The 15893-nt window shown below is 41.1% G+C and overlaps 1 protein-coding gene and 1 long non-coding RNA gene across 2 annotated transcripts in view; both read right to left on the bottom strand.

The window, feature by feature from the left end:
- LOC120572687 (dynein heavy chain 2, axonemal-like) overlaps positions 1-12955 on the bottom strand; it is a 29904-nt gene extending 16949 nt beyond the window's left edge. The window contains exons 1-3 of the mRNA XM_039822045.1: positions 12941-12955; positions 9054-9254; positions 5692-5760 (exon numbers count right to left, since the gene is read on the bottom strand). Of these exons, the coding sequence (XP_039677979.1) occupies positions 5692-5760; positions 9054-9254; positions 12941-12950 (280 nt within the window). The 5' untranslated portion in view covers positions 12951-12955. The remainder of the gene's footprint in view (positions 1-5691; positions 5761-9053; positions 9255-12940) is intronic.
- Positions 12956-14872: 1917 nt separating this feature from the next.
- The window catches only part of LOC120572689, a 52617-nt gene continuing 51596 nt past the window's right edge, over positions 14873-15893 (bottom strand). The window contains exon 8 of the long non-coding RNA XR_005641469.1: positions 14873-14990. This is a non-coding gene — a long non-coding RNA (uncharacterized LOC120572689). The remainder of the gene's footprint in view (positions 14991-15893) is intronic.

Raw genomic sequence — 15893 nt, 5'->3', positions numbered from 1 at the left:
CTGTTGGGGAGAACAGTGAATGGCACATGGAGCCGGAGATTGGCCCAGGCTCACATAAATGTCTTGGAGCTTATGGCGGTGTTTCTGGCTCTGAAACATTTTCTGCACTTTCTCCAAGGTTGTCATGTGTTAGTGAAAACAGACAACTCCACCGTGGTTGCGTACATCAACCGCCAGGGCGGCACTCGCTCTCTGCAGCTGCACACGTTGGCCCGCACAGTGCTTTTGTGGAGCAGCGGGAGACTGCTGTCTCTTCGAGCAACACACGTGCCAGGCGTTCTAAACAGGGGTGCAGATCTCCTGTCACGGGGAAACCCTCTGTACGGGGAATGGACTCTCCACCCACAGGTGGTGGGACAGATCTGGCAGAGATACGGTCAGGCAGCCGTAGATCTCTTCGCCTCGCAGGAAAACACGCAGTGTCCAATGTTCTTCTCTCTGGCAGACAAAAATGCACCGCTGGGTGTGGATGCTCTAGCCCACCCGTGGCCAAACGTGCTGCTCTATGCATTTCCCCCCCTCAGTCTGATCTCCCCCACCCTGGCGAGGGTGAGAGTTCAGGGCCTGTCGCTAATACTGATAGCGCCGCGGTGGTCGTCCAAGCATTGGGTGGCAGAGATAATGCAGCTCCTGGCGGGAGAACCATGGCCTCTCCCCATTCGCAGAGACCTTCTCTCCCAAGCGGGCGGGGAGATCTACCACCCTCACCCAGACCGCGTGGCGCTCTGGGCTTGGCCCGTGAGAGGTGGAACCTGAATGCATCAGGCCTGCCAGAACGGGTCATTGATACAATTCAAAGCGCAAGAGCCGCGTCCACCCGCTCTCTTTACAGCGGAAAGTGGCGGGTTTTTGAGGAGTGGTGCGAACATAGGGGTACCATCCCTTACCAGTGTTCTGTGGTGGACCTGCTATGTTTCCTGCAGTACCTGATGGATAAAAGGAAAGCTTTCTCCACAATTAAGGTGTACTTGGCTGCTGTTTCAGCTTGCCACGTGGGTTTTGGGGATAAGCCGGCAGGGCAACATCCCTTGGTTTGTCGCTTCAAAAAGGCACGCCGCAAGCTCCCAGTTTCCAGGCCCCTGGTTCCTCTGTGGGATTTGTCGGTCGTGTTGGACGCCCTCTCTCATCACCCATTCGAGCCTATGGAGGCAGTGGGGATGAAGTTTGTGTCTCTTAAAACGGTTTTGCTCTTGGCTTTAACCACTGCAAAGCGAGTAAGTGACTTGCAGGCTTGGTCGGTTCAGCCTACCTGTCTACAGTTTGCCCCAGGGCTCTCCAAAGTCTGTTTGCGGCCCAACCCAGCATTTGTGCCTAAGGTGGTGGAGTCAGCCTACAGGTGTCCCTCAGTGGAGCTCTTGGCCTTCCACCCGCCTCCTTTCTCCTCAGGAGAGGAGCAAAGACTTCACATGCTGTGCCCTGTCCGGGCTCTGCACATATATGTGAGTCAGACGGCTGGGTTCAGAAAGGCGGATCAGCTGTTCGTGTCCTGGGCTACTCCCCACAAGGGTAAGCCATTGTCCCGCCAGAGGCTGTCCCACTGGATTGTGGAGGCCATATCGTTGGCCTATGAGTGTAAAGGTTTACAGGCCCCACAGGGTCTGAGAGCTCATTCCACAAGGGGCATGGCCGCTTCATGGGCCCTTTTTAGGGGTGTGTCAGTGAAGGAAATTTGTGCGGCAGCGAGCTGGGCTACACCTCACACTTTTGTGAGGTTTTACAGGCTCGATGTTTCCGGACCGTCCTTGGCACAGGCTGAGCTGGGGGTTACGGGCGCCGGGGTTAGGGTTGACTCTCGGTTCAATTTTATTTGGCCTTCGGAGATCTCAGGCAATCCGGGAGTGGTCTATATCTCCCATAGTGAAACACCGAACGAAGTTAGAAAAAGAACTTTAGGTTACTTAACGTAACCCCGGTTCTTTGATAACAGAGTGAGGTGTTTCACCAACACGTCCCTCCTTGCATAGACACGGAAAGAAACCTATCTGGAATGATTTGCAAGGAGCCGGTCGACTGTGATTATATGAGGGGGCGTGGCCCTAGCACAGTTCGACCTGTCTGTCATGGACAGACGTGGTGTCATTGGAGCTTCCTTAGTTGGTCACGCCGAGGCGATTCCCATAGTGAAACACCTCACTCTGTTATCAAAGAACCGGGGTTACGTTAAGTAACCTAAAGTTTCGTGTATATGGTTGAAATGACAATAAAACACGCTTGAGTTGAGTTGAATGCCTCTGTCGGTCTGTCAAGCGGTAGGCGTGGCTTGGGAGTGGACTCAAAGCAGCGAAGCAGGTGCATTCTGGGATTTGGTGTTTTTCATCCATATAAGACCAAAACACATTTTCTGGCTTTTCTCGGCCTAGAAGGCACCAATTTCAATTTTTTTTCACATTTCTACTACATAAGTGACCCAATTTAAAGATATATTCAGCTTTCCAGCGGTGAAATATTCCTTTAATTTTTCCACAATCAGTGGATCTGAATAGCATTGTCACCAACCTTCCACTCTCTGTCCCCAAAAATGGTTCAGATAGTGTTAATGGATTTTCCATTCACACCCACACAAACCCACAATACCCACATCTACATACAAACTAAATGTACTATAACAGAAATGTACTGTACACAAAAGCCATCAGTGGAGTGTTGATCCATGTTGTTTCTATAGTAATGTACTGCTATTGATTTGCCGTGGCGTGTGGTAAAGTGTCAGATTGTCAGCAGTGTGTAGAGAGCTGAGGCTGGTGCTGAGAGGCCTTCTCTCTTTTAACTAGAGGGTAGCTCTTAGCTGCACCTCATGCTGTGTTTTTCAAAGGAGCTTCTAACTGGGCCTGAATCATAAAACTGGCAACAGTGAACACAGCAAAGACACATCAAAGTACAGCAGATGAGGACCTCTTATATTGATTGTGGTAATGTGCTAGATTTACTGGACACAATGTGATGTGTGGAACTGACGCTGTGGATTGATGAATCAGGGAAATTTTCTGCACTGCGTGCCCATTTAAACATGAATGAGAGTGTGTGTGGATGTGACGCACTGTGTTCGATGGAGTCTCGAAAGCGCACCAGCATCTCCAGCTGTATACATCAATCTGTCAGTCAAGATAGTACAATTGATAGATTCTGCAAGTCCACCACGGTCCTCGCGGACGGTCGCTATTGGTCACGGCTAAAGACCGCGGGTGCAGCTCATCCAGTTAATAGGGCAATAGCTTCAATTGAACCAATCAAACTGATTGTTTACCGTACATGGACAGTTGGCTAGCGAGAACATAAGAGAGATGCAGGAAGCAACTGACCTGGTACTTTCTAGCTACTAATTATACCAAGTCAATAAATTAGAACAAAGTACTGATCCAGGCTGATTAATGATCACCTACACATGTGCATGAGAATGGCACTGACTCCATTTAAGCCAAGATTCAAACTACTGGCAGGGGAGACACAGACAGGAAGTAGAAAAAATGAAGAGAAAAAGGTCTGCTCAAGCTCTGTTTGCACTTTTTCTAAAATAGGCCCTTTTTAAACTATTTTATTGAGAAGATTCTGTTTTGTATTCTTTTACTTGAAAATGTCATTGTGCAAGGACTAATTTTATTGATGCTAAATATAGCAATTTGTTTTCCATACAAGTTTAATGTGTCTGTTTGTTTTATGACTTTATTTGAGAGACGTCGCAATTTAGACATTAATGAGGACCATAGGAGAAATGTTTTGTAACTGCACCTCTTGAATTTTAATACCAGGTTCGGCTTCGTCCGCTCCTTTTCGGACAGACTGAACATATCGTTTGTAACACTTTATAGATATTGTTTTTTCATTTGGTGTGTTGCTACACACTTATTGTGTTTTTATATTTATTTTATCGTTATTTTTTGTTCGAAATAATATTAAAGAAATAACTGAATACCCCTGCTCTAATCCCTCATCTTATCTGTGAGGCCATTATTGTGTGTTCAGTAATAAATATACCAGGTATTGGCGGTTGAATCAGAGCAGGATTTCATTTAGGCAGTCAGGCCGAATGCAACTCTGTTTCTGATTTAGGCTGATAAAGTGCATTTATTTTTGCATTAAGATCTTGCCTAGTGCTTTTTTGGAATGATAAAAAATGTGAAAGTAAAAGAAAGGGGGAAAGCAGATGCAATCAATAATATGCCAATGAGATATAAATGCCAAAGAGGCCGATATGAAATTCTCCCCTCAAGACAAACAACCAAACAAACGGAAATGCTATATTGACACCACAACCAAAATTACAATGAAAAAACCAAGAGAATATCAACAGTATCCATAAAACTAAAGAAATGATAATTACTTGTATATCACTAAAAAGAGTCACAGAATATAAATATCTTGGCATTTGGATTGACGAAAAGCTCTCCTTCAAATTTCACATTGATAATCCTGTGTGCAGACTATTTCTACAGAAACAAAAGCATCTTTCCCATATTTGTAGGAAAAGGGTTGTTGAGTTTTCATGTCTGTCTTGGACTATGGTGATGTGATTTATAGACACGCATCATCTTCAACTCTTAAATCTCTGGACTCAGTCTATCACTCTGTCTTGAGATTCATATCCGGTCATGCCTATGGAACACATCATTGTATTTTATATGAAATTTTTGGGTGGTCTTCTCTCCAAGAAAGAATAGATGCTCACTGGTTTCTCTTTATCTATAAAGCCCTTGTTGGAACACTACCATACAGAACTTCTCTGTTACTTAGAGGAACATTATCAGACTCGCTCTGCTTACTGGCTTTTACTTCATGTTCCACAAGCTCTGTCTGAACTTGGAAAAACTGCTTTAAGTTTTAGTGCACCTGATGCCTGGAACGAATTACAGCGCTTCCTCAAAATCAACTAAATTGTGCCTCTTGGACAATTTAGAGATCTGGTTTTAAAGCTGCAAACTTTTACTTGCAAAAACAATCTAACATTTACAAAAAAATTATAATCATCTCTCTAGTTGATAACAAGAAGCTTTTCTCAGACACATTATTGTCTCTGCGAGAATAACAATCAATGCTGTATTTTAAGACAGCAAAAATATTATGCACAATTAACACCTAGTATTAGCCTGTGTTAACTGGAGCTAAAGACAGGTTAACACCCATTGGATCTGATAGTGGACTTACATATTTGTTTTTCTTACACAGATTGAAAAAAAGCATCCTAAATTCTAATTGGTAGGCCTTCAAATACATAGAAAAAGGCAGATGAGCATTAGTTTATACCATTTTCTGCCTCTTAATTAATATTGATTTGACCATGACAATGTAAGCTATAATTATGTAAAAAAATATATAATTACTTGCAATGGATTTCAATTGAGCCATAATATTTCGCTGACTAATTGTCCATGAAAAATGTCAACCCAGTACTAATGTATTCTCTATATACTGATCTATAACTGTGTTGAAAGCCTCCCATGAAAATCATGCTCATATCAAGATGTGTTATTGTAGTGGGAGAAAATGTGTAATCTATGCTTATGCTGTAGAGTGGATAATAATGAGGCGATTACCCACAACGATAGATAGGACTGCAGTGCTCACACAGTATGGATATTCAAATATCCAGCTGATAATATCACAAGTCTGGAGGGAAAAGCAAGTGGAAAGAGCAGTAAGACAACTTGATTGAGCAAGTGGGAGAAGAAAAATACACACAAAAGAGATACTGGTTACCTGAAGCACTAATGGATCCTGTCTGAGGATGATGTTTTTTGGGAAGCCTGGGTGAACTCTCAGCAGACTCTGAAAACACCCACAGGGAGATAGGGAGGTTGACAGACAATTAAAACAGATACATAGTTGAGTTTATCCTCATTGAAATGTGAATAATATCACTGTGAATGGTAAACTAAAGAGCAAACTGAAATCTTGGAACTGGAAGTTTAACGTAATGTATACTAGCACTGGAAAGCAGTAGAATGTGTGTAAATGTAGATCCATGCTTGATGTTGATGACAAAACCCATTGGGACCTAACTTGGTCTAATGGGTCCTGCTCGGGCTGAGGATTGAGAAAATCAGCTTTCAGTCAGACTTACAGTAGCCACTAAAGATACTGGTCCTGGCTTTGGTATTAAGGGTTATTGGCTGGCCGGCGAACTGCAGTTATTATCTACAGCAATGTTTCTTTAAGTGCTCTCCATTCCCCACACCACACTCTGTACCTTTGGAGACAGAACCTTTAGTGTTGCAGCCCCATCCCTCTGGAACACCCTCCCTGCAGATATTTGAATTGCTACATCCATGGACATTTAAAAAAAAACCTGAAACACCACTTGTTTACCACAGCCTACAACCTCCCTTAGTATAGCCACTGTAATTCTGTAAAGTGTCCTTGAGTTTCATGAAAGGCGCTATATAAATACAATGAATTAATTTTCCCCTGGTATATTCTCCATCTGGTAAGAGTTTCTGATCTACAGTATGTCAAAGGGTTGTAGGACATTTGGTGTCTCAAAACCATACATAGCCACCACAGAAGGAAAATTCATTCACCCCTTTACCTCATGATTCAGTAGAAGAAAAAGTTCCGAAAACAAGTTATTAGAAATGTTGCTGCTTTTAGCCCTTCATATAAGTACAATTACTGTAAAATACATTAACATAATTTTACTGAATAAAACAACATGATGAATAAGAGCACATCATTTTTGAATTTGGAGGGCTGGAAGCAGAAAGATTTCTTGTAGCTTTTAGTTTAATGAGGCAAAGTGGTTTGAGAAGTTCAAACCTAAAATAAAAATTGAAAAAGATTTGTCTGGTGGGTCTAGGCTGGAGTGGGAAGAAAACAAGTTGGAACAGCATAATACAGTTTTAATGTGGCCTGAATCTCCAGTGGACTTCTTGTCCTCCTTAATCCCATGTAGCTTTTGTTTGATCATGGTACCGTAGATCCGCCTGATCTGGGACTCCTGCACGTGGGGAGAGGACAGGTCTGTTTAGGTTTTGTTCATCTTGTAAATTACATGGATTTCAATGTTATACTGGAAAAGTACAATAAAGCAAGAACAGGAAATGCATTAGGAAGGGCATACGTACATCAATGAAAGATGAAGGAGAGTAACAAATCCATTTCATGTTGTCCACTTCACATATTCAAGAGGCCAGGCAACTCTATAATTATATCCTGAATGCAATATGGCTAAAAAGCAAATTTATCTGGTTTCTTTGTGGCAGTAGAATTAGCAGGAACGAGATGAGATGAGAAGAGTGGAGAGAGGGAGAAGCGAACAAATAAAGGAGCTGAAAACCAGAAGTGAGAAAGGAGAGAGCCTGTGACAAGTGGCGGAAGTAAAGAGACCAGGAAAGGTTGAAAGGAGCACAACAACAGAGATGAAAGACCGCCAGAAAATGAAAAGAAAGACTAAAAAGAGACACAAGGTGTGCTGGAGAGTGGAGAAAGAAACGAGTGGAGAGAGCAAGGAAAGTATAAAAAAGCCAAATGAAAAAAGAAGAAGAAAGAAACAAAGAAACAAAAAGAGATTGAGGAAATCTAAAAAGGTGAGATGGGGGAAACATTTTCAGTCAGCCTTTCAGTCAATCATAATCTCCTGGGTGCTGGATATGAGAGAGAGAGTGTGCAATTTTGCAGTGGTTATCATTATCATCACAGCTATAATCATAATCAGGGTAATTCCAGTGTGGGGAGATGGAAAGGCGGATGGAAAAGGGTGATGGAGGAGGATAAAATGTCAGATAGGAGGAACAAGGAAATTACTGGCTGTAACCATGGTGAAATGCACAGGAATAGGGTTGGTGGATGAGAGTAGCGAAGAACAGGGGGTGTAGAAAACTAAAATGATTGCTAAAGAGATTGCTAAAATGATTATGATGCTCTTTTAATTAAATTAGTCACAATTACCTGTTTACAAAGCCCGGGCTGATAACAATAAAGTTAGTTTTCAGGGCACCACAATGCAATGGCAACGTAACAAAAGAATAACATAATGAGGATGTTTGTTCAGCTACAGCAAAGAAAGAGGTCTAAAACCCTTTCAATTCAATGACCCTGTTGAAACAACCCTTTTATTTCGCATTATTATTACAAAGAAAATAAAATTATTTATCAAACAATACTGGAGAACTTCCAAGGCCTTGACATTTTACGTAATGTAATGAAGCATACAGCTATAGTACAATAGGGCGTACGAAGTGTAACAGTGAAAACACACCGGGCGTGTAAGCGTCGTGTGTAGCTGCATAACGCACCTATTTTTATTTTGGCGCCCATGTTATCCAGTCCGTCTGTTCATAACGGGCGCGGAAGGGCCGTGCCGGCCCGTGCGCTGCAGCGATCGTTTCGGTGTCACCTCTATTTCTTGCGCGAGACGTGAGCAAATGTGCCAGGCAGGTAATTACATACAGGAAGACCACAGTGCAGCTGGATACTTTACAAAAATAAAACACATTTCAAAATAAAACACCTAGGTTCATGGTAATTTTGGTCAGAGAGAGTGACACACACACACACACACACACACACACACACAGCCACATATAGGCAACAATTACCACAGTTTTCCCCACTCATCCTGTCTCTTTCTATTGGGGGAGAGAGAGAGAGAGAGGGAGAGAGAGAGAGAGAGAGAGAGAGAGAGAGGAGAGAGAGACACAAGAGAGAGAGAGAGAGAGAGAGAGAGAGAGAGAGAGAGAGGAGAAGGATCGCTTTTTGACCGGTGCGGAGAAATATGCGTCCGGTATGAGTGGCCAGGCGCGTGATCAGGCACGTATCAACGCTTTGCTGGTTATACGAAGCCGGTGTGTTTTCACTGTTAAGTTCATATTAACCAGAAATGTGAGTCCTTTCTCCACCAGGGGGCCCCACGGACAGGAAACATCAGGATAGTAAAGATACAGAACATTTTAATTGGAAGTATAATTGTAATATCAGTAAGACACACACTGAAAAAGAAAGTTAAAAGTAATTATGGGGAGAGGGGCACTAAGGAGGCAGAAAAGTGATAATTTCTAACAGTAAGCTCACACACACCTACACACAGACCTCACTTGCCCCCTCACCAACATGCTCTCTCTTACCATGGTTGTTGAAACAGAAGCCGTAGTCCAGCGGTGGCTGGGAGCCAAAGTGGTCAGGTGCAGGTATGTTAAGGTCATCCAGGCAGCTCAGCTGGTGTTTCCTGCCTGCTGGCACTAGCACGCCTTTGGTTCTCTTCTCTTTGTGGCTCTCCACCATGACCTGGATGTTATTAGAAGTGATCTGGACATTGGTTGGAGACACTAAAGGAAAGACAAAAAGATTCATAGAGAAACAGATTAGTCTATGATGATAAGTGCTGATTAAGATTTACATATTAGCATATTACTGAAATAACTGCAGAAACTAGTCCCTCCATCGAGGGACTTGTTCCTAAATATTAACATCTACCAACTACTAGGTGTAACTGCTCCATAAAAGACTGGTGAGAAACTTCACCTCACTATGGAAAATAACACTCTACTCACTATTTGGTCAGCTTAGAGTGAATAGAAGAGGGAAATTGGACAGCTTTCATTCATTCATATTTCTCTTTTTTTATGATCTAAAATGTTTCTTAGTAGACCTAATTACTTTGCACTTTAAGTGAAACTAACTAGTAGTTACTAAGAACTTTGCAAGACCTTTACACACCACATGTTCATGTAATTTTTTGTAGATTTGTTTGGCTTTTATTGCCTTTATTGATAGGAAAGATTAAGTCAGGAAAATGGGAAAGAGGGGGAATGACATGCAGCCGCAGGTCACAACCGAACCCACGGCAGCTGCGACAAGGACTGAGCCTTTGTGCATAGGTACGCTCAACCAGGTGGGCTAACCAGGCGCACAGATGTAATACATCTTTGACATCAACTTATGAAGACAGCTGCTAGTGACAATGAATTATGGGTTGAAGTTAGTAGTTTGGACACTATCCTCCTGATACATTTTCACAAAACAGGTGTGTGACACATTGCACAGCTAAAAACGATGTATATTGTTGTATACTGTATGTCAGTAAATATAACTCAGTCCTCCAGGAAGTGAACAAATTTTGAGGTGTACAAGAGGGACTGATAATTATAGATGCATTATGACAACAGATTTGTTCTATTTTTGCAATATTAGAATGCATTTAACAAACCAATATTTGTTGACCAAATATATGAATACCAAATTACCATAACAACAGTGAGACATTAGAACTAAAACTAAGTGAATTCAAACTCATTTTAAGAGAGCCACAAAAGAACAGCATTTAATCCATGAGGCATCAAATTGTTTAGTTACACTAAAATATCACTAGATTGAAGTCATTTGTCAGATCAACTACAGTAAACAACCAAAAGATTTTCACAGAGCTAACACAGTTCTGAAAATCTATTGAGACCATACCATACAGTATCTCCAAAATCTCTATTAAAATAATACTTTAGGGTGTCAGAGTTCCTAAAAAGCCACACAGAATATCCATTTTCAGAAACAAATAGAGGCTTTGGAGTAAGGTATTAAAATGGGTGAGAATAAAAGAGTGAGGGGGAAGGAGATGGACTGATATGGGCAAAATGATTCAAGCCAGGTGAAATGCATCAAATTGGAGAAGATAAGGGGAGAATAAGAGAAATTGAGCTATTAAAAGAGGTGCATGACTGAGGAAAAAAAACGTAAGGAAGAGGGAGAGTGAAGCACTCATGGAGGCTAGAGAGAGAAGATGAATAGACGTTCGGATGAACAGAAGGAAGGATGAAGGATTGAAAGTTGGAAAAGGCAGATAGAGAAAGAGAGAGAGAGAGAGAGAGAGAGAGAGAGAGAGAGAAAGCAGGTGTAAGATTCATGGAGAGCACTTATCCCGAAATAAATATGAATCCGTGGCAGGAAATGAGACAGATGCAGAAAAGAGAGGAGGGAAAAATGGAAGGGAGAGAGCTGCCAGGTTAGAATGACTCTTGCTCAGAGTAGTTGCCTGGGAAAGTTTGGTGGTAATGGTGATGGATGTGGAGGAGGAAGGTGGGGGGCCATGCGGTGGGGGTTGTGGTGACGAATGGTGATGATGGTGATGGTGGTAAAGGTGTGTGGGGGGGGTTGATGAGTGCCTCCATCATCCCTGGCTCTCTAATAGCTTCATCAGAGCTGTCCAGCACTGACATGACTCAGTCTAATTGCGGCGCCTTAGAGCAACGCTTCACTTTTACTCTAATTGTAGTGAAGCCGAGATGGAGGCTATTCAAAGTCGTCACGTGGTCGGATGGAGGCAGATGCTCTCTCTCACAAACACACACACACACACACACAAAGAGAAGTAGCACACGCACACCTAACACCTGTACTCATTCAACGTAGCATGGCTGCATCTCATGCTGCGAGTGAGGGCAGCTTGTCCAAAGTTATATTTAGCTGACAGGTGAGATGTGTGTGCTAGCCTGTGCATACAGTACGTGGGTGAAGTTTTGTGCGTGTGTATCCATAGATTTGTCCATGACTGTGTGTGAGTTGCCTGTTTGACACTGAATACTGTCCATCTAGTGGAACTATTGGAAAGACCAGGACAAGGCTCTACTTACAAAAAGTTTTTTCAAAGATTTATTTCAGCAATTTAGTATTAGTATTTAGTATAAATTATAAAGTAGGGGGACTCAAAAGATATAAATAAAAAAAATAGATTAAAAGCAAACAGACTTTTAGTCCCAAGTATTTGTAACGCTCCAAAAGCACTGGATCCTAAATTTCCCATAATGCATCCAATACCTGCTTGGTAAATGCCAACATGTTTCAAACCCCATGTCCCAAATTTGTAACACAGGCTTTCTGTTATATGTTTATTTTTCAACTAACTCAGTATCCAGCTGGGCTAGTCCCGATGACATCATGAGGTAACACCGTAAAGTGAAATACCACCTAAATTTGTAATTACAATATGTTATTCACATGGCCTGGAAAAAGTTAAATTAATATTTGTGAACATGAGCTACTCTCTCTGAAAGCCAGAAAGCAGAGAACTAAGTCTCGAACTTCATACTTCATCAAGTATAAAGTATGGACTTTTTTATATCCAAATGAGCTTTATTCTATTGTAGTATTCTAGTCCTGAAACCAAAAATGTTCCCGTATACTTAAAACATCCCACTTTATACTTGATGAAAACACTAATTTAAGTCTTAGCAAAGCCATTTAAAAAAATTATTATATACTGTGCAGGGTTTACGTCCATGTTTGCTTTTAGTAGTCTTCTAGGATACAGAGAAATATAAAAAGTGTTGCAGATATTAGCAATACAATATTATCACACCATATGTACAGTGCATCTTCCATTTCAATATAGAAACTCAATATGGTTGGACTGCAGCAACTGTTGCTTGTTGGTTTTTTAAAGTGACATTTTTCACACTGTTTAGGCTAAACGTTCTCTGATAAGCAGTCAGTAGAGTAACTAGACTGACAAACGGGGGAAATGGATGAAAGGATGAACAGAAAGTGGGATGAGATGAGACGGGAAGGATAAGAGGGGAGGGATGAAAGCATGACAGGAGAGAGAAAGACGGAAGAGATACGGGATGAAGGGTAAGAATAGAGAGACAGATGAAAGCATGAGGGGGTAACAGGGATGACAGGGATGAAGTGAGATAGGTAACATGTAATGAGAAAAAAGGAAAAGATAACGGGAGAAGAGACAGGAGGGTGAGGAGAGAAAAAAGAAGAGAAGGATAAAAAATAATAGCAATCTACACAACTAGACAGAAAATATCTTAACATAAAAGTAAAGTAAGTCAAATATGGCATCACTGATACATTTATGGAGATGAGGTTGTGACTGTGGGCGAGCAAGTCTGGCAGCAGGTGGCCGTCAGCTTGTACGGTTTATAGTGCCAGGTGCACATATACACACACACAGACTCACACATTACATGTACACCACCTGAGGTCAGGTACACAAGGCCAGACAGTTACTCACTTGGCCGCATAGCACCAGCTCTTTGGCAGCGTTGGTGGGTAAAATAGTGTTCTGAAAGAGTTCAGTATGAAAGAGTTCAATGCATAAAATGTCGGTGCCTGTTAAGAGAGGCAATTTCAATTTGTTGGACAAACAGGCAGCAGGAAAGTTATACATTATTCCCAGCCTGTGGTGTGTTTACAGGTGCTATTTTACACTTTAGTAACATTTAGTAGCAGCTGTGAGAATCTTAAAAACATGGCTTCTTGTGTCTTTCTGCACCCCCAATTAAAGGAGGGAAAGTACACACATTCATAGAAATGTAATCCATAAACATCACCGAAACAAAATGTGTGACAAAGATTATTTTCCATCTTGTCTCACTGTCTGCAGTGCTAGGCAGCCATGGAATACAAAAATATATATACTGTACAAAGCATGAAACCTACAGTAAATGAGCAGGTGTGCCAGTAGTACAGGTGGTACAACCGAGTAACATTAGCATACATTTGGAGTCGTGTTTCTTACCCTTATAATTATTATTATATTCCTGTAGATGTAGTTATTTGACCCACTGTTAATATGAAAATATTGATTATACCAGCTTTAAGTAGTGCTTGCAGTGTTTCAGCAATGTGAATCATACTGCAAGAGCCTTGCAAATAGAGCACCTCATGTTGAGAGAAAAGTACAAATCGAAAATGTTTTAACATACCTTTGTTGAACTGCCAAAGTATGCAGACTTCTACTAACCCGCTGATGGGATCAAAGACACACAACACATGGAAACAAAGAAATGCATTGCTATGAAGCAAAAAAAGTATCTCCTTACATGCTCTGCTTTACTTAACTTCTCTCCAAGTTTTCAACTAAAGAAAGCGTGTAGACAGTGATGAGAGTGACAAATATAGCATAAGGTGGACGACAAACATTTGATGTTCATGTTATTTCCACTTCACAGACATAACAAGGAAAAGCAATTCAGGAGTGGGAGAGAGTTTCAACATTTTATGCTCCTGATTCAGTTATATGAAATTCCATCTAGGTAGCAGACAGAGATGTCTCCACAGACCAAATTAAAGTTCAAGTCCTGAATTTTATATATGAATTTTATATATATATATATATACACACATATATATATATATATATACTGTTAATATGTTAATAATATGTATTAATATGGCCTAGACTTTAGCTCTTAGGAAGGCCAAACATTATCCTCAAAAATCACATGGAAATACCTCATAGATTATTTAACTTTTTCTTTTTTTACTTTTATAACCATAATGATATCAATTATACCAGAATTTACTGTGTCTACTGTGGTCCGTTCACATTCACAACCAAAAAGAAATTGCAATTGTGCAGTAAACTATAGTTTATTTATTAGTTCACCAGGGGCTGTGCTTTGTTACAGTAAATGCACCAGATTATGGGGACAAAGTTAAATGTTTACCTGCGAGAGTGCAAGACTAATGGCTGCGCTGTCGTTTAATTTAACAAGGAATGGCACAGCTGTTTTTAACAATGGCTGCTCATTTATGTGGATACATTGTTATTGTGGAGTGATTTTGTAAGGCAGGTTAAGTTTGATTTAATTCTCCCTCCATCATTTAATCATGTTAAACACACAAACATGGAGGTGATTTGTTGGCTGTCACTTTGTTCCATTTCTAATGTGCGCCAGACTGTCAGCTAAATGGATCAAGCCACTTGGATGTTCCGGCTCCTTTTCCGTTTTAAGCTATTAATCCTGGCCTGTCTTTGTGCTTCTGCCTTGTCGGATTTTCAAGACAGAAACCAAAACAGCTTCAGTTTGTTTCCTTTGGAGAACTTTTAGTGGCTGGCCACAGTGCCCAGAAGAAAACAACTTGTAGTCAGTGTATAAAATGATATGAAACCTGGCACTTGACATAGTATTTAGTGGTCAGGTTTCCTTTTCACCTGTTCAGGCATGAGATTTCCCTCTGATGATGAGTGTGGGAACCTGGTTGTCATCCATGACAGAGTTGTCATATCCTCAGTGTGTCTACAGTTCCGTCAATCCACTTCTAATCTGGTTCCTCATCTAAAGAATTAAAAGGAGAAGCAGAGTGTGTGTGTGGCAGAAGTGAGAAAAAGTACAAACACCAGTAATGATTACGCCTCAATACACTTTGTGCGAGCAGTTATAAAAGACTACCTCACATCACTGTCCCACCCAAACAAATTATCAAATTTGCCTCATACATCTTTATGTATAAATGTTTTTTTTTATTTATATTTTACAGTATGTGTACTATTCTTTGACCCTTGTACTTCTTAGTAATGGTCACTTGCAATGTTGGTAATCTAGGAATTACTAAACTGTCAATTAAGTTTTTAAAATGTCAATAACTTAACATTTTGAAGCATCTTCACAGTACTGTTGCAAACTTTGGACCTCTACAAATGCAAACTTTTTGTTCAAACATGGCATGACATTTCCATATTTTAATGCCACCCAACCAACAGGATCATAATGTTATAATAGGGACCCATTTTGTCCATGTTACATCACTTCATGCTCATTTATTAGTCCCTCACATTGGCATTTCCAGTGTGTTCCACTCCGAATCAAGTATAAGGACAAGTCAAAATAACTTTAAATGTGAATGAGACCGAAGCAACAACAGAGAGAGACAGACAGACATGCAGAGGAGGAAATGCAAACAAACGTTTGACAAGTAAAACTGTCACAAGGCTTCTGGGATTGAGCCTTTTGACAAATAAAGGTAGGAGGGAAAGATAAACAAGTCGAGCTGAAAGGAGGAGCAGTCAAGCGCTCAAGCAGGCATACGCAATCACACACCCACATACATTTATATATAGACTCATGCGTCTGCTGATGCAGCTGCACACGTTACTGATGGACAGATGCAATAAAAAAGCAGGAGGTACACTAAGGAGTCCAAACTACTTCACAAAACCTAAGAGAGTTAGAATTCAATAA

This window comes from Perca fluviatilis, chromosome 14 (assembly GCF_010015445.1).
Source record: "Perca fluviatilis chromosome 14, GENO_Pfluv_1.0, whole genome shotgun sequence".
Classification (NCBI taxonomy): domain Eukaryota; kingdom Metazoa; phylum Chordata; class Actinopteri; order Perciformes; family Percidae; genus Perca; species Perca fluviatilis.
Note: the sequence above shows the minus strand (reverse complement) of the source record. Positions and strands in the feature narration are given on the sequence as shown.